The sequence below is a fragment of the Hylaeus volcanicus genome, chromosome 4 (genome assembly GCF_026283585.1).
Source record: "Hylaeus volcanicus isolate JK05 chromosome 4, UHH_iyHylVolc1.0_haploid, whole genome shotgun sequence".
Classification (NCBI taxonomy): Eukaryota; Metazoa; Arthropoda; class Insecta; order Hymenoptera; family Colletidae; genus Hylaeus; species Hylaeus volcanicus.
This window is the reverse complement of record NC_071979.1, coordinates 15,242,481-15,267,059: the sequence shown is the minus strand read 5'-3', so window position 1 is coordinate 15,267,059 and position 24,579 is coordinate 15,242,481. Positions and strand designations below refer to the sequence as shown.

The window sequence follows — 24,579 nt, the reverse complement described above, 5'->3', positions numbered from 1 at the left end:
AAACTTTGTCTTGAGACTTGAAGAGTCGCGCAATGCTCGTACTCACTTCCCTAACCGTTACGCGATACACATATACATGTACAGCTAATGGTAGTGAGAAGAAGACTGGTGTATTGGATGAACTATTGCCTTTTATTTTGTTGTGTCTCTGGACGAGATTGTACGAGAACTGACTGGTGTGATAACGTATGTATCTTGAGGAAGAAGTTCGGATGTATTCTGATTGGTTTTACAAGAAGACTGTATATGTCGAAAATAGTACAGAAGAGGGGTGGCTTCGCACCTTCGCTGGCAACTATCTGCGGACTCATCGCAACCGAAGGTATCCTTTCGCGTCTGGTGATCAGCTGTGGTATATTGCTGTTGCTCGAGGATGGTAATAAACCAATCCTTAATCTGAGCGTTTTACGCCTGTTGCCTACCGAAATGTTCGCGATGCGACAAGACTGTAAAAGATAATATAATTTTGCATTTATCGCATTTAATACTTTAACCTATTTAATTCACGAAGCCTATCCAAGTTCATTTTCATTATCGTCTCACTGTTGGAATTTAATTTTTTTAGATCCTTGTTCATAACTCCTGTCATCCATTTTTGAGTGACGCGTCGACCAACGTGTTAAGGGACACGTTTTATTCTTTTTCAACAATTCTGATACATCCAGTCCTGTTCGAATACCTCGAACCAGAGGATCGCGCTGTGGACGAAAAAGTTCTCTTTTCCAATGAATGTCCTCGCGTAAAAATCGTCCCCACGGGTCACGTTTCACCGGGTTCGCGGGGATTACGGAACACCCCGACACGCGTACAAATTACACCCTCTCTCCCACGCACACACGCGCCTCGGTGTATGTGTATCCGCACTGCGAATCCTCTTCCTGTTCGCCCGACGATAAAGAAAATAAACAGTTTCCTCTATCGACTTCGATACCCCGACCCTCCTCCACCCTTCGCGGGGCTCTCTACCACCCCACGGGCGAAACCATTTAAATAATCAACCGTACGGAAGACCCATCCCGTTCTCCATCCACCCTGCTCCTCTATTTGTTTCTCTTTCCCCGTGTCTCCTTCTCGCCACCTTTCCCATCGCTAGGAACGCCGTCTCCGGTTCCCAGATTTTTTTTACTGCTTCGTCTCATCCCTTTTTTATCTCCCTTCCTCGATAGCAGGTACAATTTATGGGCAGGTTAGATTCATCGTAGAGCTCGTTAACGATTTCCTTAGCGTTGGGTAGTTTCCTCCGACCAGACAGCGCGGTGTCATTGTGCAATCGATCTAAATCAATGTTTACAGGCCTCGCGCCGAATTAATTCTTTGCACTCGGAGCCATTTCGTTATAAACTGTGCAAACAGGAATTACTTCGTATTACATAATGTAACTTATAAATCATGTAATTTTTAGACATAGAGGAACACATTTGTGTCAAAAATCAAAATTGTATACTATTCTAATATGTCATAACGTGTGAAACCGTCACAGATATGTATTCCTTGTTTAACTTCAGAAATTGCACCATGTCATACAAAATATGTTTCCATATCTTACTTTCTTCTACAAATGCTTTTTGGCGCTTTTTAAAGGTGTAGACTGTTCACACATTCTTTTTCCATGTAACACAAGTTCATATTTGTTATATACAGTCAGTCCCATAAGTATTCGTACCCGCCATAACTATCGAAGAAAGTCGAAATTAAATGATAGGTTTAATGTTTCCACATGCATATATTTATAATGAGAAATTTATTTGGAAATATCACATCTATCATTTAATTTAGACAAACTTCTTCAATGAACATAGAAGGTACGAATACTCATGAAACTGACTGTATATCTTGATATATGTGTAGTATCCGCGCTTCCCATACCCAACAATATGGAGTCAAACGAGAACACGAATCGTAGACTATGGTTATTGGTCATGTAGGTAAAGCGGTCGACCGAGGATCGTGGCTTCGAATCTCCGTGTCTTATTTTTCGTTTAGATTCCTCCACACGTACCATATTTTTATTTGATTTGCCATGATATTGGAACAGAAATCTTGAAAGAATCATGTACTTTTACCAATTTTACGCTCCCATAAGTTTATCCTGTGTTATCACTAACAAGGTTTGCCTAGACTTACGATGTCTCTCAGAGAAGACATTCGAGAGCAAAGGGTTAAAATGTTTTTCCCCAAGAAAAAAAGATATATTCGTACCTCGAGACACTGTGACGAAGGTGACCAAATCGTATTTCGCGGTTAGACCCATGTCAATCAGAGCTTTCCACTTTTATTCTGTAGTTTCGCTGTTAGGTCGACGTTCAGAAATCATGTGACATGGGTCATGTTAGTATGTCAGGTGCGGGTTCCCACATATCCTTACATTATCCGACGATTTATAATACCCCGGTGCTTGGTTGTCGTAATATTTAGCCATCAGCGCGACTCTTGCCTTGTTGCTGTTATTTTTCAATCCCTGAACACTGCGTTAGCGAAGGCAAGGCGGAAATAGAGGATATACGATACAGTAAGGGACTAGGGGAGTGCTTTGTGTCTTGCTTCCGCTATACGGTAGAGGCCCATTATATTAATGAGGAAATATAAGACTCGGGTATGGAAATTCTCGGATAATAGAGTGCTTTCTCATATTCTCGATGAAATAGCATCAATTTCGATAACAGAACAAGAGATAGAAGCTAATGATTTTCATGATTCTTCGAGTAGCTTTGCTAATTTTAGATTCTCTCAAATTTATTAACACGTTGGCTGCCAGACTTGCCCGCATTGGATAGTACTGGGTACTTGAAAATTGAATTTGGTAGTCAACTGTTTTGTTGATAATGAAGACGTTAAAGAGGATTGAAAATATATCGATCATTAAGAATTGATACAGAGCAGACGTTTAACTCATTTACTCAAAGGATAAGTTTATAACGTTTTGAGTACGAATTATTGCAGAAGAAGATCGGAAATTTTCTTTTTGAATAAATAAATTTAATACAAGTTCTACAATATCACTTTTTATTATCAAAATAATAACCTAGATTACACATCTATATTAAATCTTGGCGCCCAAAACAAAACGCTTTGAATTTGCATGGCAGTGAATGGGTTAACAAAGTCTAATATAAAAGTATAACATAATCATTTGATTAGCTTGTGCACATGTCGAAATACTCACGAAAGTTTACATGAGTCTAACACTGTTTCTACACAACTGAAAGCTGAAACATCAACTTTCTCACATACAAGAGTTCCTGCATCTCTTCATCCGTGAAACCTGGATTTCGCTCCAATTTTCGAACGAACGCTATTCGTCCGCTGCTTTATCGTCTAGAAGATATTCGAGGAATTTTTTGCGCCCCCTCCCCCGCGAAAACCTTTGCCCTCCGTTGCCATCGGTGTTAGCTCTCCGACAACGCGAGTTGTTATTTTTCATCGAGCTAACGAGTTTCATCCCATACCTGTTATTTTCTTGGGAGACACAGTCCGTCCCAAACCTCCTTGCATTATTTTTTACGATACACGACATGGTGCTCGAGCGTTAAACCTCGAGTAAGGTCGTTCCTTTGCTTATGCGCTGGTAAATAGCTTTAATAAGTTTTCCTTGAGAGCGTGTCACTGCGCGTGGTCTACGTCGTTTAACTTTGGAACTACCGAGTCGATAAGGTTGATCCGTAACTTCTTTTTAAGATCAAAAGGTGCACGGTGAAACGATTCACCTTTATTTTGTATCATTCGAGAACTATCGAGCAAAGTAAGTGACTTATTAGCTTTTGAGAAATGCGTGCTATTGGAATCAATGGATGCATTCATTGAAAACAACTGTGGAGTTATTTTCTTGGATTCTCTGCTTTAAGTTATCTTGCTTCGGATAGAGTAAGTGACTTATTATCTTTTGAGGAATGGGTGGCATTGGAATCAATGGATGCATTCATCGGAGACAACTGTGGAGTCATTTTCTTGGATTCTCTGTTTTTATTCGTCTTGCTTCGAATAGAGTAAGTGCCTTAATAATATTTTCAGAAATGGATGCCATTGGAATCAATGGATGCATTCATCGGAGACACCTGTTGAGTCATTTTCTTGGATTCTCTGCTTTGATTCGTCTATTCGAAGCAAGATGATTCAATGTAGAGGATCTAAGAGAATCACTCACCAGTTGCCTCCGTCACACCCAAAGCCGCGGAACATCAAACGCAAGTAGAAGTGGCGAGTTGTAGTCAGACGCGTCAGTCAAAGGGCGCCGGTCATTTCAAACACTTTCACTTCCAAACTATATCTCGAATGTATCACCTCGTGTATCATCAATCTGCATTGATTAAAAGCTAATTCACAAGATAATTCCAGAAACAACGCGCAGCAACTGCAACATTGCATGCCAAATTGTACTTCAGCTTCATCCTTCGATGAAAAGAGTTCGATTCCTGGAAAAAGCTTTTCCAGGATAACTGATCAGGTTCTGGACTCGATCCACCGTCAGCTTGCGCGGATTACCGGCAATCGAAATGAGATGGTTATGGGCTTTTCAAACCAATGAAGATAACAGCTCGATTAAATACGGAGATTAACCGAACTCGACCGGATACGCTGGGCGAACTGACGTTCCACGTTATTATCATCCATCGTCGATGTCTAAACAGATTTCCAAGGAAAATAAAGTCAGCGACGGGAAGCGTTCGTCGCACTTTTCACGAAATCCTGGATTACCGATGGCGTTGATACTTTATTAAATTGCCAGCGTTCCAATTTCCAGAAATACGCTGAAATATTTGCTTGAAATCCATTAGGGCTGCTGGTTTTTTAATGAAACGAATGGGACAGTGATTCAATTTGAACCGTGCTCGCTAAAATAGTGGCAAATAATCGCAGAGAGAAAGAGAGAGAAGCGGGGTAGTCGCGAATTTAAATATGGGAAACTGCGATAGTATACTAACGATCAAAACTTAGCAGACAAACTTTTGAACGGTTCAAAAACATGGAAGTTTTTAACCGACTGGAATTAAACTCCGTGAGAAGTAGTTTTGTAGTGTCCTCTGGGCGTGTGTAAAGTTACATGGGCGAGGGTTGATACGAAGGGGTTAATTCACCCCCTTAAAGGGGGGCGCATCGAAAAACGTGACTTCTAAAGGTGCCAGAGATGACGGAAGGTGTTGAAAAAATTAAAATACATTCAGGGCGACTCTGTTTGATGCCCTCTACAAAATGCACCCCTTGAAATCGCTCTCGGACAAACCCACCTCTCACAACCTCCCACCCCCACTAAAATTCACACTTTTTGGACGATGGTCTCGATTTTGGACTCAATGCATTCTCTGGGCTCCCCTGATTCAGAAAATGCCATCGCCCATACCGTGCTCCCCATAGGCGCCCTTTGGGGGGCTGGAACAGCTTGAAAATTTTCAACCCCCTTCGTAAAAAAACACATCCACGCATCGGAGAGCGATGAAATTCACTATGTTTGTTTTCGATACGTTAAGGATCCAAAAAGTCCAAAAAGTATGAATTCGTGTGGGGGGTGGGGGGTTATGAAGGGTGGGTTTGTCCGAGAGCGATTTCAAGGGATGCATTTTGTAGAGGGCATCAAACAGAGTCGCCTTGAATGTTTTTTTAATTTTTTCAACCCCTTCCGTCATCTCTGGCACCTTTAGAAGTCACGTTTTTCGACGCGCCCCCCTTTAAGGGGGTGAATTAACCGCTTCGCATCAACCCCTCGCCCATGTAACTTTACACACGCCCAGAAGACACTACAAAACTATTCCTCACGAAGTTTCATTCCAATCGGTTGAAAACTTGCATGATTTTGAACCGTTTAAAAGTTTGTCCGCTAAGTTTTGATCGTTAGTGTAGTTGGCGATGGATATCTAAGTAAAGTATTTTCGAAGTTAAATTTAACTCAATTTCATTTAATTGCAATTTTTAGTTACTTAAGTTTTTAATTTAAGGAGGAGTATCTATGCGCGACAAAAAACGTGATAAATAAAGCTGAAAGAGAGGAAAAACGGGAGTGGTAGAGCATAAAAGTATACATACAGGGGCAGCGAAAAACGTAACAAGTGGACGAACGTTTAAATTACCAAAAAGAATGATAAAATTGTCGAGAATTTAATCAAATGTATTTGCATTCGTAGTTGTACAATTCGAATAATTAAATTTACAACGAAGAGTTTAACAAGGATATAACTTTTTTCTAAAATAAACGCTGCATCGAATCCGATTTAGATTTTCAACGAGAAATTTATTTTAATAGTCTCTCCATGCGCGACTTATCGATTGAATTAATCAAAAGGCTGGTATAGAGACCGTGGAACAACGAACAGGCGGAAGCAGTAAAAAGGGAATACGGTAAAGTACTAATAAGAGCGCGATGGATGAAATCCAGCAGTTACACAATATAGTAATCGAAAGGGAATGGGCGTAGCAATGGCTAACGCAATCGAGATCAGGGAAACACAATGAAAAAAAGTAAACTAGGGACCAGCTTAGAGATAAGCTACGGAGAAAGGTTGATTGATATTATTAGTAGGAAAAATGAGGTTTATATCTTCATTTAAAGAAGAATTTACACTGCTAGAAATTTGGTATTTACTTATCCAACCCAATAAGAGTTTTATAAAATCATCCCTTATGTTTGTACCACAGACTGTGTTTAAATTCAGTATAAAAACTACAGAAATTTGGAGGTTCAATGGCATTGTTAGAATGGTGGAAAAAGATGGTAGAAAGAAAGGATGACAGTATTTTTCATAACACTTACCTAGGTACGTTTCACACATTAATTCGAACATAATTGCACGAATTTGTAGGATGACCTAATAGCCGAACTCGCAAGTAATAGAGCGAATTTCTCAAGAGGGTTCTTACTAAATACGTGGAACATGATTTTTTTGTTTACTGCGTTTAGAGAACCCTCTTTCCTCGATTCGCCAATGACCGAGCGAGGAAAAGGAGGCTAAGAAGGCGACGAGTGGAGGCAGAAATAACGAGTAGCTTTCGGTTTCGAGTAGAACAGAGCAGAACAGAGTCGCGATTAAAGGTCTCGTTGAAAGATGTCTAGTGGTGGCAAAGAGGCTTTTTTTCGTGCTCGTTGCTTGCTCTGCTACTGTAACGCCTGCTGTAACGACCTCGAGTCGACTCGACCTTAAAGGCATCCGATGAATTTAACACCGTGTACGGCTACAACTGCTGTTCAACGAAATCGTGTTCGAATGACTCGTCCGCGATAATTGGCCTCGAACTTTTCATTTAAATTAAGTGTATGGAGGGAAATTTGAGACATTCCGAAAAAAGATTTGAAGTTGATTTACAGAGTATCGCCAATTTGAGCACTTGGGATGTTTAGGTGTATTGCTTTTTCAACTCGAAACGTTGAATGTCTAACTATTCCTATATTGTTCATTATTTAGAATTTTTGTTTCCTCTTTTTGTGTAATTTATATTACCATGGCTGTGAATATCCTAGTTGATTTCAGAGTGTTAGGTATCTACAACATTTAATTTCTTTTTCTATACAATTATAGACTTTTTAAATTAATTCTTTCTTAAGTAAGACTGCCTTAGTCTTGTTTCTGCTCTATAATAATTATTCATTGAAGATGATAAGTTTTCACATATTCAAATCAATAATTGTGATAAACATTCAACCAGGATGATCAAGAGAAAGTCGAGTTTTTCCAATTTTGGAAAACGCATGCCGAAAATATGGTCATCATCAATCTTCGACACCCAACCAAGGTCCCAAGTGCAAGCAAGGACGCTACACCTCTTTTTATGGCTCCGTCCTGACATTTTCCTCGGATCGGAACTATCGGCAAGGGCCACCCACACGGGCAAGCAGGTACGCAAGTGAAGAACGACCAGAGGGAAGATTAGACCATCGCCAGGGGTGCTAGCGAATACTTCGAGAGACGAGGCAGTGTCAAAACGAACATTATTGTGTAAAATAAAGAACATTTTGATATAAATAGTGAATTCGGGTGCTTAGTTCACTACATAATTTTCTTTTAAACCCAGATAATTTGATTGTAATTGAAGCCCATTACCAAACAGATGGGACACACAATGAAGACACGGTAAGCTACTTTACCAAACACATTGTAATTACTCCCAGTCCTCTCTATATTAATTATTCATGAAAGCTGATATTCTCCATAATTTATCAACGAGATTGTACATATACCACAGCAAAACAAAAATCAACACCTCTCTTTTCAAACAATGAAACGTCCAAATGGTGCAACACACGGATGGTTGAACATTTTTTGGATACCGGAAGTTGGTATCGTACGTGGGTCAACCGAACCTCACTCTGGCAGAGATACCATCCACGCGTTCCAGCTCGAAAAATCAATGCCCTATCGGTTCGACGATTCGCTCTAATTTAATCCCCGGTTACAGGGCGCGTACGTTTCGTTTCGCATCGATCGAGTCGCAATCACGCGTGTTTACAGCCGCCTGCATTTTTCCCCGTTCCGACGGGGGATCCCTGGCCAGTCGCAATTCAAGCCCCTCTGGCCGCCGCCGTTCCCTTTACGTAACAATTATCTAACACGACGGTGCATCCCCCGCGTGTACCCAGTGTCTCGTAACGAACGAAAGCGTGGCTAGCCCCGCTGTAAACCCCCCCCCCCCCCCCACACACACACACACACGGTGCACACACGCACGCGTGGGGTGTGAGAACGAGCAAAAACAAAAGCAAACGGGGAGGGTGGCTGGATTAATCGACGAACGCGGTAGTGACGTTTTAGAGGATAAAGACGACCGAGGAGGATTGAAACAACTCGTTACACTCGTGCTCGGTCGTAACTGGTACATACATGTGGCAATTAAGCCGAGTGTATGTGCGAAAAGTGAGTATGTATAGTGTCTATCCAAAGAAGCAGATCCTAGGAATACAAAGTTTCTTGTCATCTTTGTGAAATTTTCTTAGTCTTCAATTAACACTAAGCTCTACAAAAGTTAAAAGACCGTTTCCAAACTTTTCTATACAGTTCTTATATGCGATACATGAATTGTATACAAATGTTTCATGCGTTATTCAATTTACTTCCACGTAAAATATTTGTGCGGTTAATTGAAAAAAGTGTCTTTAAGACTAGTCATCTATACCATGACGTTTGAAATAATTTCAAATAAACGTCGGTACGTATAGTACTAAAAAAAGTTTATAATTTCAGTCTTCACGTGATCTATCGATGTCAGGGCTTACGTCTGAAAGCCTCGATCAACCACGAAGAACCTGTGGAAGAAGGCTGTGGAAGTCTCGAGTATCTCAATCTCTCGAGGGATGAATTTTAAGTTTGGATTTTTATTTTGATAATTTTTATACATAAGAAAACGTGCAGATATGTCCCAATATCCCTCGAGAAATTTAATTTCTTAGCCGTGGGGTGTCTTACCTCGAATGCAGGGCGCAGCCACGTTGCACTGTGGAGTAATTAGAGGACACCGGGGGAGGTGGTGCACAATAGGCCGGCGGTAGCGGTGGGTCATGTCTGTGGAGGTGGTTATGCCTGTGGCTGTAAGAATAGCTCAAGGAACCCCGTAGACTGCCTGGCAACTGGCGATGCGGTGTTGACTGATCGCTGAAACACAACAAATTCAAACTTCTCACAATTTGTTCACCATAACATCTCAACTAATGCCTAGTACTCGCTGTATCGAGTACAAAATTAATTGTCACTAGCAATTTTCGAGTTTGATAACATCAGTAGAAGTTACTTTAGGTGTCGTCACTATTTATTTTCGACTTAAACTTGCAGAACTTCAGAGATACTAACACTTTAACTGCCTCACTATTTAGAAAGTGATAATAACTTAGAAAAAGATTGCATTATTCTGTATTATCCTATACCATTCTGTATTATTTTTACATGAATATATATTAATTATGCTAACATTAACTTGTACATGTTATTACTGGATGCATTAAAAGGCCTGTCTGTTTCCCAAAATTACAACCAACAACGCCGTTAATAAATTCCAGGAGGTAAACATTAGGTTAAATAGGCTTCTCGTAGATAAAGTTTTAACATAAAACTCATTGTTTATCATATACTTTCAACTCATATAATTGATCTTCTTTCATTCCTACACAAAAGTTTCAAACATTTAAAAATATAGGTAGTGCTATATTTAGGCTCCGCAGTGTAGCTATGCGAATGCAATGTGACATAACTGTGAGTTAAATCACTGTAACATATTGTACACGTGGTTGGTTAACCGCAAACATTTTATCCGCCTGTCCAAGTAACCGAACAATTCGCTGCCAGTTGACTATGCGATAAAACCGGTTAAATCGAAGCCAATAATCATCGATCATCGTGGTACATTAGGTAACTCGATTCAACTGGATTCCCAGAGCTACTTAGAATTCATTTTCATTATCAATGTCAATGATATAAATAGAACAACAAAATTGTCGAAGAATTTTCAAATTTTGGATCATCGTCCGTGATAAATACGATCGATTTATTTTATTCACTGTTGGTGATATCGAGTCCTTGACATTTAAAATTTATCGACCATCGAACATGAACATTCCTGCTGCATTCTGCACGATTTACCGTTTAAGGATAAGGTAGGAACCTCCGGGCAAGGTTGAGGAAATGCAAGCTACGTTACCATTAGTAGATAAGGGGAGAAAGTGATCTTTCCGTCGCTAAAGTGAATTCAAAAGTGCTTGAACTATTATTTTTCCAATCCTACAAAAATAGGACATTCTTGGAGTTAAAGTTTCACACTGAACATGTTCAAAGATGACTATCAAAATTTTAGTTTCCCACGAGGTCCCGAAACGAAAGTAGAAATTTTAAAATAGATCGATGTTTCGAGAACTCTGACTCTATTTTTTATTAACTACATATTTACAATTTTATTAGGTAGAAAAGGATTATCAAAGTTTATTCCATGACGTAATCCAATTCAGAGATACCTATTTTAAGCCACTTCTCCCAAATCTTATCGAAGATAACACATTCAATGACCGATTAAGATTATTCAAGAGTGACAAAATCAACTTATACGATATCGATTAACTTACTAGTTGTAATGATCTCGTTGGACTTCGCACCTGCTAAATAATTACTCACAAAGGAACTCTCGTTGCATCCGGTTGTGGCATGTAACCCACCTGGACGCTTCCACTGAACGCACGAATTCCCACGAGCCTTCGCTTTGGATAACGCACCGAACACTCAAATACAATTTTACACAGTGGAGTGTTGACTGTTTCACAACAACCACTATCTGTGCCAGTTAGATAACCGTCCATTAACATTTATTACCTGTTAAACTAGGCGCATTGAAATCAACTTACAAAAAACAACCTGCTTTTTCTCACTTACAATTTTAAATTTACCACATAAACATTTAATTTCCAGTGTACGTTTAAGTATGATTTTACAAGAATAATTCCACAAAAGGTCATTCCCGAACATGTTACACATGGTTAAATTTGTCTATTTATCGTATACAATATGAAAATAATGTCAATAATCGATTGCGTTAAAAAAAATGCAAATGACTTTGAAAATATGGCATAGTTCAGATAACCGTTTTGTTGACCATAGTGTCCCTCTCCAAATCAAACATTTTCCTCTTGTGACAAGTCTTAGGTCACCCACCCTCTGTGAATCGAATTTTAAAGTGTAAAATGATTAAAATGTCAGTAATGAACCAGAGGACACTCCACATAATATTTCCAGACTATGTTTAAAAGTGTGCATTTTATTCCAACGTATTTATACCTTTTATCGCATAGATAATCCCGGTTTTGAGCAAACGCGGTCTTCTCAGCGTCCCTCTGTGTAACGACCCCTTTTTTATCAACCGTGGACGAGATATCATGTCGTTAGAGTGTTTGGTTATTAGATAAGAGTGCAACCGTTGCGAAGGAGGCTCTTGTCGAGCCCTTTCGACACTTCCGGTCTCACACTCGTTTTCACGTAGACGGCTGATAAAATCGTTTGCTCGATAGAATTAAACCGCTACTCCACGCTATCCAATATAGTTTGTTGTTTTTGCCACGATCCTCGGATTCCGTACGCTGTTAATTGTATGGCATTATCGACGCTCGCGTTAGAGTAAAAGTAGTAGAAACCGGTTCGTAGAAAGCATGAGTTGTTTTATATTATAAGTTTAGAAATAATGTGGAAGGTTCAACCCTTTATACTCGGAGCCATTTCGTTACAGAATGTGCGAACAGGAATCATGTTGTATTAAATAATATAACATAAAAATCACGTAATTTATTATAGCAATACTTCAGCTTATATGAATCTTTAAACATTGAGGAACATATCTATGCCAAAAATCAAAATTTTGTTCTCTTTTATACTATTCGAATGCATGATAATGTGTGAAAAGTCACAGTATACATCAAAAATTTCTATCTGTTAGATTACAATCTTAGGCTTTTTTGCTCATCTTTACGAATAGCACCATTTCGTACAAAGTATGTTCATACACCTTATTTTCTTATACAAATGCTCTTTGTTCCTTTTCTTAACTGTGAACTATTCGCGTACTCCCTGCATTGTATATGTATCTCATTGTATATGTATACACCATGGTTTCATTTGTTTCTTCGTGCTATTTGAATGGAAACCTTTAAAATAACCACGCACTTTTGATAATTATGAATAATCACTACCAAAGATTGCTGGACTCGCATTAAAATGGATTGTAAAAAACGAAACTTGTAATTTCAACGATGAGACTGTAGGTAGATTAATTTGAAACCGTACATTCGGTTTAATAACGATTCCTTGACTGATGTTCGAGATATTTCGTGCGGCTATTAAAACGCTCGAGCCAGAGTCGGTTCCAAGTATTGTTAGGTTTCGAGGCCGAAAATTGCCAGTGGCGCTTCCGCTTCCACTGCGATGGACCACATTCCATGGATGGTTTGAGGTATTCTGATTGGATCTTCAGGATTACGGCGGACGTATCGAGATTGCGATGCTGGATACGATCCATCGTCCACAGATTATTATCGAACGATATTGATGTCGAGTTAATCTCTCTGGTAACACCAAGAGAGGACGAAACACTTATTCTGAGCGAAGGAATAACTTTTGGCTGTTCTATAGTTGTTCTATAGCGTCAATGTATATATTTGTTTCTGTTTAAACGAGTTTATGTTATTAACCCTTTGGCCTACAACGACAAGTAAGACTCGTGGTACTTCGATGGACTGGCTACCTTACTTTTTACTATGGCCCGAGCAATCGGGAGATAACGTGTACACAGGTCAAGGGGTTAACACTAAACCTACCACAACCAGTCAAATGAACGTTTTCAAACTTGTGTATACAGTTCTTACATGCAATATGTGAATTACATACAATTGTTTCATACATTATTCAATTTAATTCCATGTAAAATATAACTGGTCTTTAAGACTAGTCATTTCATCGACAATGGTAGAAATAGCTGCAAATGAACGTCGGTAGGTTTAGTGTTAAAACTGCTTGAGGACCTAACATTCCTCCACAATATAGGAATACGTTCGCTGCTATCTAGAACGGTTATTTATTCAATTTTAAGTTAATTATAACATTTTTAATATTGTATATGACCTATCGTTGTTTTATTTCACAAAAAAATCAATTTTATCCCCGCACAAGAGAATATTGGGCTTGAACGACGAGAGAAGAAACGTCGAGAGACCACCGCAAAGTTGTGACATTGGAGGGACGCCATTAGGGTCAAGTATAGAACGCGTGTTGTCTAAAATTGGCTTCCTCTTCGATGAGTTTTGGGCAACCACCGTATGCTCCCTCCCTGTGGGATACATCCAACAAAAAATCCTGCAATTTTATCTCTAAACGCGTGAAGATGGAACAATGGCATTCAAATCGGAAATGCAGAAGCACAACCTTGAGACAACTGAACCGTGTAGCATAACATAGCAAGGTTCTCAAGTGTAACGCGAACTAAAATACTAATGAGAGCGTTGAGGTTCTAGAGAAGTTTTGTACAAAAATTGACCCTGTCGTGTTACAAGACTTATTGAGATTACATTATATTTTGAAGCTTTTAATTTTCGCTACGAGTTTCTCTCCTTGACGCAGGCCCAGGTCAGGCCGTAAAAATCATGTCCGCTGACCGTTCGGCGATGACGAGCGCATAGAATAGTTTTCCCTGCCTTTTAGCACCAAGAGTCCTTAACCGAGTAACGTCCTTCCCACTCACTTTCTGGCCTTCGTATTTTTGTATTTTAACTTTAACAATAAACAGTTCGTTTTTTAATCTGCACCCGATTGCGTCCATCTTTATTCTAAAATTCAGGATCCTCAATAAGACTGATTATTATTGTTGCTTATGATTTCCTTTGTCGAAAATAACACTAAGATCACAATAGAATGTAGCTTTTTCAAAACGTCTACTCGACACTCGACGCGTTAATAAAGCATGGTGTCACCGCGGCACAGCGAACAAGCAGGTTTGCGGATTATGTAAAATTTCTCGGTAACGTGTTTCGGATACTCGTGCTAATGTCACAGTTTTCACAGACAGTTCTCTACCTTCCAAATATTTTAAATTGGCCGACGGCGAACCGAGGAGACTGGAACTGTCGAAAAGAGTGTACCTAGAACTTGTTACAGCTGGTAAAACAAGTATTGGCACACTCGCTTTTATGTATTAAACATGTATTAAAGTAGTGTATTAACCCTCTATGAGGTTAATTTTTTTTTCTGTAGTCCACTTGCAAGGCATTTAGTTTGTTACTTGAGATTGATGGTGCTGGCAACCATCATTAATATTGATACTGGATATCATACATAAATGTATAATTATGACGTATATACATCTTGTGAAGAAATTAAATTTATTTGGTAAAATATCGATACATTAAGCATGTGACCTGAAAGTTACAAGTGCTCATGGAGAGTTAATATATGTTCTTGCAAAAGGAATGAAAAATAAATTGAAACTTAGACGGATCCAATCTTACTTTGCAACTCATGCTTGAAAAATCGAGTCGTCTTCGTAGAAACGACTTAAATATTCCAATCATTAGAGTATGAGTGAATAATTTATTTTCAATCAGAAGGAAATCTGTCATAAAGTGCGCCTTTGAAATATTTAATGTTCTTTCATGAAACGTACGACTATACTGGGTGTCTCTAAGTAGCGATGGTTGAACAATAGCCATTCCTTCCTTCTAAAGATTCAATCTTACTTTAGACCATGCTCCTCACAAATAGTCTAATATTCGTAAAAACATACATAGAATGTTTCGAAATTATATGAGCCGAACGAAAACAAATTTTTGCATTAAAGTGGGCGACGGAAACGGAAAAATTAGCGAGCGAGCTGTATTTTTCTGTAAATATGATAAATTCTGGCCTGAGGAGCACCGTTTGAGGGGTCTTTATGAAAACGTAATGAATACAACGAGTGTCTGGAACTAAATATTCCGGGAAAGGGAATTCTTTTCTCGCAGCGAGCATTGATCGCGTTTGAAGCGTGTCTCTGATTTTATTTTCACGTTTTAAGTAGATTTATAAAGTTACAAATGATTTATAAGCACTCCGAGTGCCGGGTACATTCTCGCTTTAAAATTAATTACGTAGCCATTTTAATACACTGCTATTGAAAACATTTCCCGTGTAAATTAATATGAAAGTTCTGTTAATACGATACGTATAACGTTGAAGCAGTTTTCGCATTTAGGAATTTCGAGCAGAAAAAGAACTTTTCGCGTTTTCAATGGAAGTAGGTTATGTTCGTTGAAAGGCAACATCGAGCGGAATACTGCTTTCCAAAGCGTACGCCTTTTATTGAAATATCTCGATGGGTTAATCCTTTGAACTTAGATTTGTTTTTAGGGACATGTCATCAAGTATATTTTTCAAGAATAAATGAAGTGTTAAAGGAGAGTCGTTTCTTTTGACGAAAAATCGATTTTCGAGTGTTTGGAATTAATTTAGGGAAAGACTATTATATATAGGAATATGCAGCTTGGACAATATGTTTATTTAAATTTTCTGTATACTGTAACCTCTGTAAGATGAGTCACCCCCAACATGCTCCATCTTTGCATGCGATTAGTAATACACCCGATGTGGACCGTTGGCCTCGTGGATCATGCAAATTACGTTAGGACACCCTATGTATAAATTACAGCTAGACGCGTGCACCGCGAGACGATTAAGTCCCGAAAACGTCCATTTTCCGCGTGGCAAGTTTCCAAGCGAGTTCAATTAAAGACCACAGCTTTTTATCGATAACCTGGCCCTCGTAACGATGTTAATTACGCAAACGAGGGTAAACTTGCACTTGGTATCGGTGTGTATGTACGTATGTACGCGAGGATCTTCTGAAAACAGCTTCCGGTCGCACGATCTCGCTTAACGAGGAAAGGCGAAGAGGAAGAATAAGAAGACGAGCGAAGAAAAAATGGAATCCTGTAATACGACATCGCCTGAGAAATATTAGTATATTATTAGGCGTTGAAATTAATTCTGTCCCATCCAATTGTAAACTCACTAATTACTTAAAAAAAAGAAAAAAAAAACAATATTGGAAATGAAGTATAATGAAAGAATAAAATACTAATTTTATTAATTAAAAGTTTTGATTTCATTTCTAAAATGTCACGAATAAGCTGAGATCTTTTCTTTACGAGGAGCTAATGAAGACTAACAGACAAACGTAATAAGTAAAAGATAGAAAGAATTTCTAGCTGTACACATTGCAGTTTTAACACATCTATTTGGACTCTAGGAAACAGTAAGAAGGGTCCTCAATGGCATTTGAAAGGGCAGGCCATATCATAAACTTTCTCATTTCTTATTCTGCAATGACAGGTATACATACATGTACATTGTACTCAGTACATTCATTTTTGTAGTAAAATAAAAGATCGAATTATAGTAAATGTTGCAACAAACTATACTTATGATCTTCCTCCAGTTATACAAGAGAGCAGATACGATCTTCCTCCTCGAAGAAATATACTTATTTTTATCGGACATGAAGAGGGATAATAAAAACCAAATAAAAAACGTTTGGACCAAAAATATCAACGAGTCAGTACCTTCCCTTGACTATGTTTGATGTTTGATAGTTTTACGTTGAATTTGCGGAACCTGAATCGACATAATATTTTCGAACTTAACGAACTACGGAATCGCTTAGTAATTTTGGCATCGTAAAAAGTTGAAACTGTAAAGACATTCGTGACGCGTTGAATAACAAATCGACGTTCTTTCTCTTGGATCTGTTCGTTGAATATTTATAGAGAAGACTGGAATTTTACGTATTCTGTCTGCATTAGCGTGAAAAACAGATTTTATTCTGGATTTCACTTTATCGGTATTATTTTGCCCATACTATTTCGCAATATATTTATAAATCGACGTAGAACGTTATTTTGTGATTGGAATTAATTGGGTATGCAGTATGCAATTTGTATTACGCGCAACGTGGATTCCTTGAACGTGCTACGTCAATTTTGTTTCAATCTTGCTGGTACATAGTCATTAATGTTTGATGAGGCGCGTGGATTTACCAGAATACATTATCCACTTGGTATTCCAGAGTAATCTACCCATGGAAATGGATAATAAAATTGAGTAAATGTTGTTTTCTTTGTAGTACTATGGATAGTATGCAAGGGAAATTGAGTCGTTCACTGCACAACTCGATCAACTCCACTTTTTGAAAAATCTTAAATTTAAATGCCAAAGCACTTGACAATAATAAAGATTAATAAAGATTAACACCATTAAACGACAAACATTATTACATCGCATTATTTAATATTATTATTATTTTTACATTATTTCATCGCATTTCTCAACTTTTTGTTTTATGAAGTTAATCGATTTGTGCAACGAACGGCTCAATTGTACAAGTGTACTTTCTGACATTGTACTGAAATATAATAGTGCTTCGACATTCTTCCATTATGTTTTTATTTAAAAATTCAAATCTGGAGAAGAATGTTGGCCAGCTCTGTTATCACGAATAGGAATCATACAAAATTGGATCAGTACGAAGGTGTAAACATGTCAGCAATGAAAATGCTGTTCTAAAATATTCATTTTTACTCGAAGTAAGAAAGTTGTCGAAGCAGGACCTGCTGTGCAAGCCTAACCGACGCTAGCCCAACTAAATAGCCGGTGAGCGATGTCGACGCCTTCGAGGTCAAACAAGCGTATCGCCTGCGATTAGGTACCGCTACACGGTCACAGAATACCAAGGAAAAACCTGGGAGAATTTATGATTCTCCACGGTTTCCAACCTGGGCTGGATGGGAAAAATACTTTCGCCTACGTAGCAACGATCCAAACATCGATATTGCGATCGATGAAATAAAAACGTCCATTGAAGTCTAGTAACATTTCCCTTTCGCTCCTAAAATAATCACGTGACTTTGATACCTTGTCTTCTTGGAAATATAATTTTTTTATATGCAACATATAGTATACGTTTTTTTTTTGCCATGTTCAATGAAAATTTTCTTTGATCTCTTGAGGAGTGAATTTTAAATAGATATCTATTCTTAATATCTTTTCTCTGTTAATATAAAAATTAAAAGTCCCTATTGTCTGTTAATTCAATTTCAAGAAATGACCGAACAAAGTATCAGAGTCACGCGAGAGTTGTTGAAGCGACAAGAGAAATTACTCTTGGCTCGAGTCGATTATCGATACGCCTCTATCGCGAGTTGAACGTTCTGGTTTTTACAACAAACATTAAAGCGTAAGGGATACTAAACTCGAAGACGTAAGTAATTGCCAGCAACTATCAAAACAAATGGAAACTGAATTAGTAAACTTTTTGGAGTATGACCCTAAAATTCATTTAGAAAATTCTAAATACCTACAAATTAAATATAAATTCTCCACGACTGATGATAGTAATAGCAAATTTCATTTCGTCGATTTGAGGAATATGTTTCGTTTAAAAATAGGATCACGTCGTTATCTTTAGATAGCGTTCGCGTTATCGTAAAGAACGTTTATTGATTCGAAGAAAAAACTCATCCTCAATCCACCCTGACTTTTCTATCCGTGTAACTTCGATAAAAGATTAACTGCTACTAAATGAAAACAAGCAAACGGTATGATAAAAAATACTAACCACTCGGGCATTGTGTACGTGGAATACAATAGAAAATAATGTCAGTAATACGGTACAATAAAAAGATGACTAAGAAACTGTTTGATTTCGTAGAATAAGTATTGCTTCGTGTTATCATAACGATCATTAATCGTTTTCATAACTCATGGTAAAGATCACATTTTTGAAAGGAGCCTGACGTCAAGAACTGGAAACATCGAACTCGTAAATGCTCCACAATTGCGGTTTCACTCCAAAAGAGTGAAAACAACGCTATATAGACACTCAGTCGCTTTCATATTAAAATTACGTTCAACTCCGTGACTGTGACAAACACAGAGTCCAAAATCTTCGGAACTGGAGTGTCTGGATGGAGACTGAGAAAGCTTGAGGCATTTAGTATAAAATCACAGAGTACCCTCGCGTCGAGCACAAAATCTCGCGGACCACAAGAGTATTAAATATTCCCTTGCACCGTGGGCTCTCGCTTTCATATTAAAATTACGTTCAACTCCGTATATTTACTCTGACAAACACAGAGACCAAAATCTTCGGAACTGAGAAAGTTTGAGGCATTTAGTATAAAATCACCGAGTACCCTCGCGTCGAGCACAAAATCTCGCGGACCACAAGAGTATTCAATATTCCCTTGCACCGTGGGCTCACGCCAAGCACCAGACCCTGTGGGAACCCACAGAAATGCATACCTGTCCACGCTGTTGTTCTTAAAGCTGGCCAATCAAGAGTCCTTCAAATAATTTCATATTTTGCCCTTCGAAAGAGTGGTTTCCTTAATTATAATCCTGTTGTGATAATTCCAAATACTATTTTAAATAATTGGAGTGGGTATGTAATTGTAACGTAGAATGGTAATCTTTGATCGCTACAGTTGGATAATACCAAGAATCACTTCAAGGGGAAACGAGGCTTAACGTTATAGAATTAATACGTAAACGTGTCTATTCGGTAACATCTGATAGCATGTGTTCAAAAGTTAATTGCCGCGTCGATCCAGACGGATACGTACATGATTATCACACCTTTTAGCATGTAGGATTTCTTCCAAATATTTGCTCATTTTGGCCATGTATGGTTTATACGTAAATCATCGTTCTATTTTTTATAATTATAACTCTATACTTGTCTATTATAGATTAATATATGTGCGATAAAGTCTAAATAGACAAAAATAAGCAAGTATACCTACTGGAACAATGATTCGACCTGCCTCAGCGTTATTAGTAAACTGCATGTTTTATGCATTTATGAAACAAATGAACCCGATAAATACATGTTAAACATAATCAAAAGATACATGCATCTATGCAAAACGAAATATTAATATTATATTATATCAACTAAGAGAATATATTAAACCTGCGTGATATATAGTTTAAATATTTTTCATATTTATGTACGCCAAAAATGCATAGAATCCGCAATTTAGGTATAAGACACGCGTGGGTGCATATGCACAACTGCATTCCAACGTACCTATCCACGTTGTTGTTTTTAAAGCTAACCATCCCGGTGGAGACGGTTTCCTTCATAACCGCACCTTTTCCACACTGGTTATTCGCTATCCTGTCGCACCACCAATCACCAAAAGGCTCGCAGAACAACACAAAGAAACGACGCAGCAGACACAAAGGTGCATCACGTCACGTGCACCAACTGACAACGAAGATGCGAACGGTGCAACAACACGCGTCCAGACGACGCCGCGTTTCCGGAGCGACTGAAGAGAAGCCACGCTTGGCAGCCGATCTACCCCTACCCATTCACCCACTCGACTACCCCCACTCGGTATCTAATTGCATCGTTCCTACAGCCAGAAGGCCAGCTGACGTCCTTTTGTTGTCATTCTCGACTCGTCTCCAGTGACGACCGATCACGATCCGATACCACTGCGACACGGGTTGTCCAGGGTTGCGTCTACCTTCTTCTTCGACCACCGTGTATACCGGATATTCGCCATGAAATTGGAACAGGGAAACGATCAAGCTTCCAGTTAAGGTTGAGGAACACTTTGATATTGATTTATTTATGTATTAGACTGCTGATTGTAGAACAGCGTTAGTTACTTGATGAATTTCTTATTTCAGGAGGAAGTGGATGGTTTGGAATAACACCCTCTAATCAGAGTCAAATAACGTCAAGGTTAGGCCAGGCTTCGCCATTTTTTAACCGACTTCGAAATGAGGAGGTTACTCAATTCGATATGTATATTTTTTTTTTTTATGTTTGATCGCCGATTGCGCGATGATGGCTTGACCAATCGGATTGAAACTTCTTGCATCTGATAGAGAGCATCACTTCCACTTGGTCCCATAAAAAAATATTTGGCCTTGGTTTATTTTTCATTTTATCATTTTTATCGCAAAAAAAGTACTATTTCACATATGTTCGATCTGAAATCGATGATACCGCTTACATTTTGCTGCCGGGTAGGTTTCCGCGATGATCACATTTGCAACAATATATTGTTCATAACTCCTGTTATTTCATGAAGCCTATTGGTTATAGACTGCTACTAAAATATGTGAAATAAATTAATTTTTGGAAAAAAAATTGATTACTGTATTGATACAATATTGATTACTGCTAATGTATATACTCTCTTCATGGAAATACTGTCTGAATAGGTTTGGGAGAGTATTTGGTTGGGGGCGGTGATATTGAATAGTGTTAATGTATATGATATGTGAAGCGGATATAACAATAGCAATAATTAAAGGCCATAGTTTTTGTTCCTCCGACAGAAAGTTAAACCAAGTTTCGTAATTTTAAATGTAGGTAATTTTAAATTTTGCTCCGCCTCCGAAAAGGTTGCAATGCATTTAGTAAGCTGTATTTAATAATGTAATCAAATGCATCAAGTACTGGTGAATAATAATGCAGTTTACATAGAAATTATTTCATACTTTTTAGTGCAGTTTTAATGTTTTTCGAAATCGGTTATACTTTTCATCCAAAAATTAATTTATCAGCTAACATTACGTGAACATATGAACATTACGTGCAAGTGTAAGTAATAAAGTGTCAAAAGTGCTGTTGTCAAAGTTTATCCAAGTCTATAAACCAAACATTGAATTCGTGTTCCCTCTTATGTTCCTTTCGTTGGATCATTTAAGTTTACGGTACCCTACAATACATATATTTAATGACCATCAGATTGGGACTTAGGGCATGTAAATATGGATAGATTCACTATAATGGGTAGAAGAAATATAAAATTTGTTGCGAAATTGTTACCGACATCTGAACGTTACGTAAAATGCATTGGGGCGTTTTCTTCGTATACTAAAGTTCCACTCCTTACAAACAATTCTCATTTGCCTCCGCTACATTCTGCAAGGGCAACGCGTTTAACGCGATCGTCGAAACGAATATTTTATTTCCGAGAAGTTTTGCAGCGGGGTTGATTTAATTTCCTTGCTAAAGTAATTCAACACTCCTGACGCTTGTACGTGTAAATTTTATTCCGGAAATGCAGTTCCGTGAAATTCTTTTGCGCGTTGAAGAGTAAATGCTACGAAGTAAAATAACGTACAATATAATCAAAAAGGGGTGGACGAATGAAGAGAAAATGTTTACCATGTCGTATGTCGACACCAGTAATAATTTACATAGTGTAACTACATTGCACGAAGTAGTTTCATAGGAAAATTCAATACCTCTCCGAGATTGTACATCTGCACATATAAACAAAATTAATTGACTAAACCTGCTGGTTTAAATAATTTTGTAAAATTTTATTAAATAAGAAACAGAAACGAGTCTCGATGATACTCTGCCAGGTCATCCCACGTATTACATAGTTCAAAGTTTTTAATTTCTACGCTGTTCTGAAACAAGGACATCGTGTTACGATGAAATTGAAAATTAATATTCATTTGCTCATGAATATCATTGAAATTGCCTCTCACGAATACCTTGGCCTACAACCGATTCATCGATAACTTCAAAAGTTTTACTTTCGTGTGCTTTCGCCCTTCCTGTTGCATTAATTGATTTTCCATAAATTATTTGTTCGAGCCGGAATATAGTTTTATCCTTCGTAGATTTTCTTATCATATTATCCTCTGTAATTCTGTCCTCTATAGATTTTCTTTATTATTTCATTAGATATTTAATCTTGATCCCTCTCTTTGATCGCGTTGAATTTTACATATTTTCTGTGAAATATATTTTCATTTAATTTTGGTCCGTGCAAGCCTTTCAAGTTTCTCTCCAATTTCCTCTGACAAAGTGCTGAGTACGTAAATTATTAAGATTATCGATTTCTTCGAGCTGCTTTAACTGCACGATTTTTCCGTCCAAAGAGAAGGAAAGCAAAAATATTGAGAAACAATTTCCCAGAATAAGCGGCCTTCTTGCTGAAAATCTCGCGGAAACTAATAATAAATCTTCAACGTCTTCGAAGGGGGAGGAAAGGCCGGGACTCCTGTAGACAGCGATTCTATTTGAAGCTGAAGTTGGCTCGTTTCGGAAATAAAGGGCTTCATTGATGTCGAGTACAATCGTTAGAGTATAAAACGATCCCAATTTCCAGTTAAGGATTCCAGTTGAAGTTCAATCCCTTCTACCCTGACTATCGAAGATTCTCCTGAGTTAAAGGTTAATCTTTCTCGACGAAGGGGAAAAGAAGATTGGAATATTTAATATGGATACTTCGTTATCAGCTTCACTTGTTAACACACTCGCGACCGCTCGCGCTAACGTGAATTCACATCACTTCAATTCTATTCCAAGTTATGAAAAAATTTTGAAAATCTTTTTATTGTATACACTACATATTTACTACATTGATATTTAAAAACATATTTTGTAATATTTATCTTCGCTCTAACGATACAAATTTTCAATGTCCAGCTTCAGAATTTTACTATTTTCGTTAGTACTCGGTATTAGAAACGTAAAATATCTGCCGGTCGCGAATGTGTTAATAAAATGAATGTCAAAAAATGCGTTATGTTGAGGTTTCCCTCTAATTCTATCTTCTTCTATCGTCTTACAGTATCTGCAAGTATTAAACTCGAGGCCCTAACCAGAGAGGAACAAAGGTCCCAGGAGGTGGCAATTGAACTTTCGCGTCACGTCGATCCCTTCCACGTTGGAATTCCTTTAGCTTCGAAGGCACAAACTTTTCGAGCAGGCTTCAAAAGCTGCCGACGCGAAATTCTATGAAAATGTCACGAGTCGCTCCCAGAGTTTCCGGAATCGTTCACTATTTAGGGATGCGACCATGCGATCGCACCCTTCGGTTCGGTGGACCATGACATAGAAAAGGGACACGTACAGTGAGCAAAAATTGACACGCCCATTTTTAGGAAATATATCTTACTCGAAGAAGTATTACCACAAATTTACAACAACCACGATTCAAGTATAGAAAATATTAGAAGATTCTAATGAAATATTGGATGTCCAGAAAGTTAGTGCCAATTTTTAAGAAATATTCCAAGGCGCATTTGAATTTTGATACATATTTATTGAATTAAATACAGTCAGTCT

The 24,579-nt window shown here is 38.1% G+C and overlaps 1 protein-coding gene across 1 annotated transcript in view; it reads right to left on the bottom strand.

Moving 5' to 3' along the window:
- The window catches only part of LOC128875731 (uncharacterized), a 212,953-nt gene that overhangs the window by 153,387 nt on the left and 34,987 nt on the right, over window positions 1-24,579 (bottom strand). Inside the window, exon 2 of the mRNA XM_054121590.1 lies at window positions 9,384-9,569. Coding sequence (XP_053977565.1) covers window positions 9,384-9,569 — 186 coding nt within the window. The remainder of the gene's footprint in view (window positions 1-9,383; window positions 9,570-24,579) is intronic.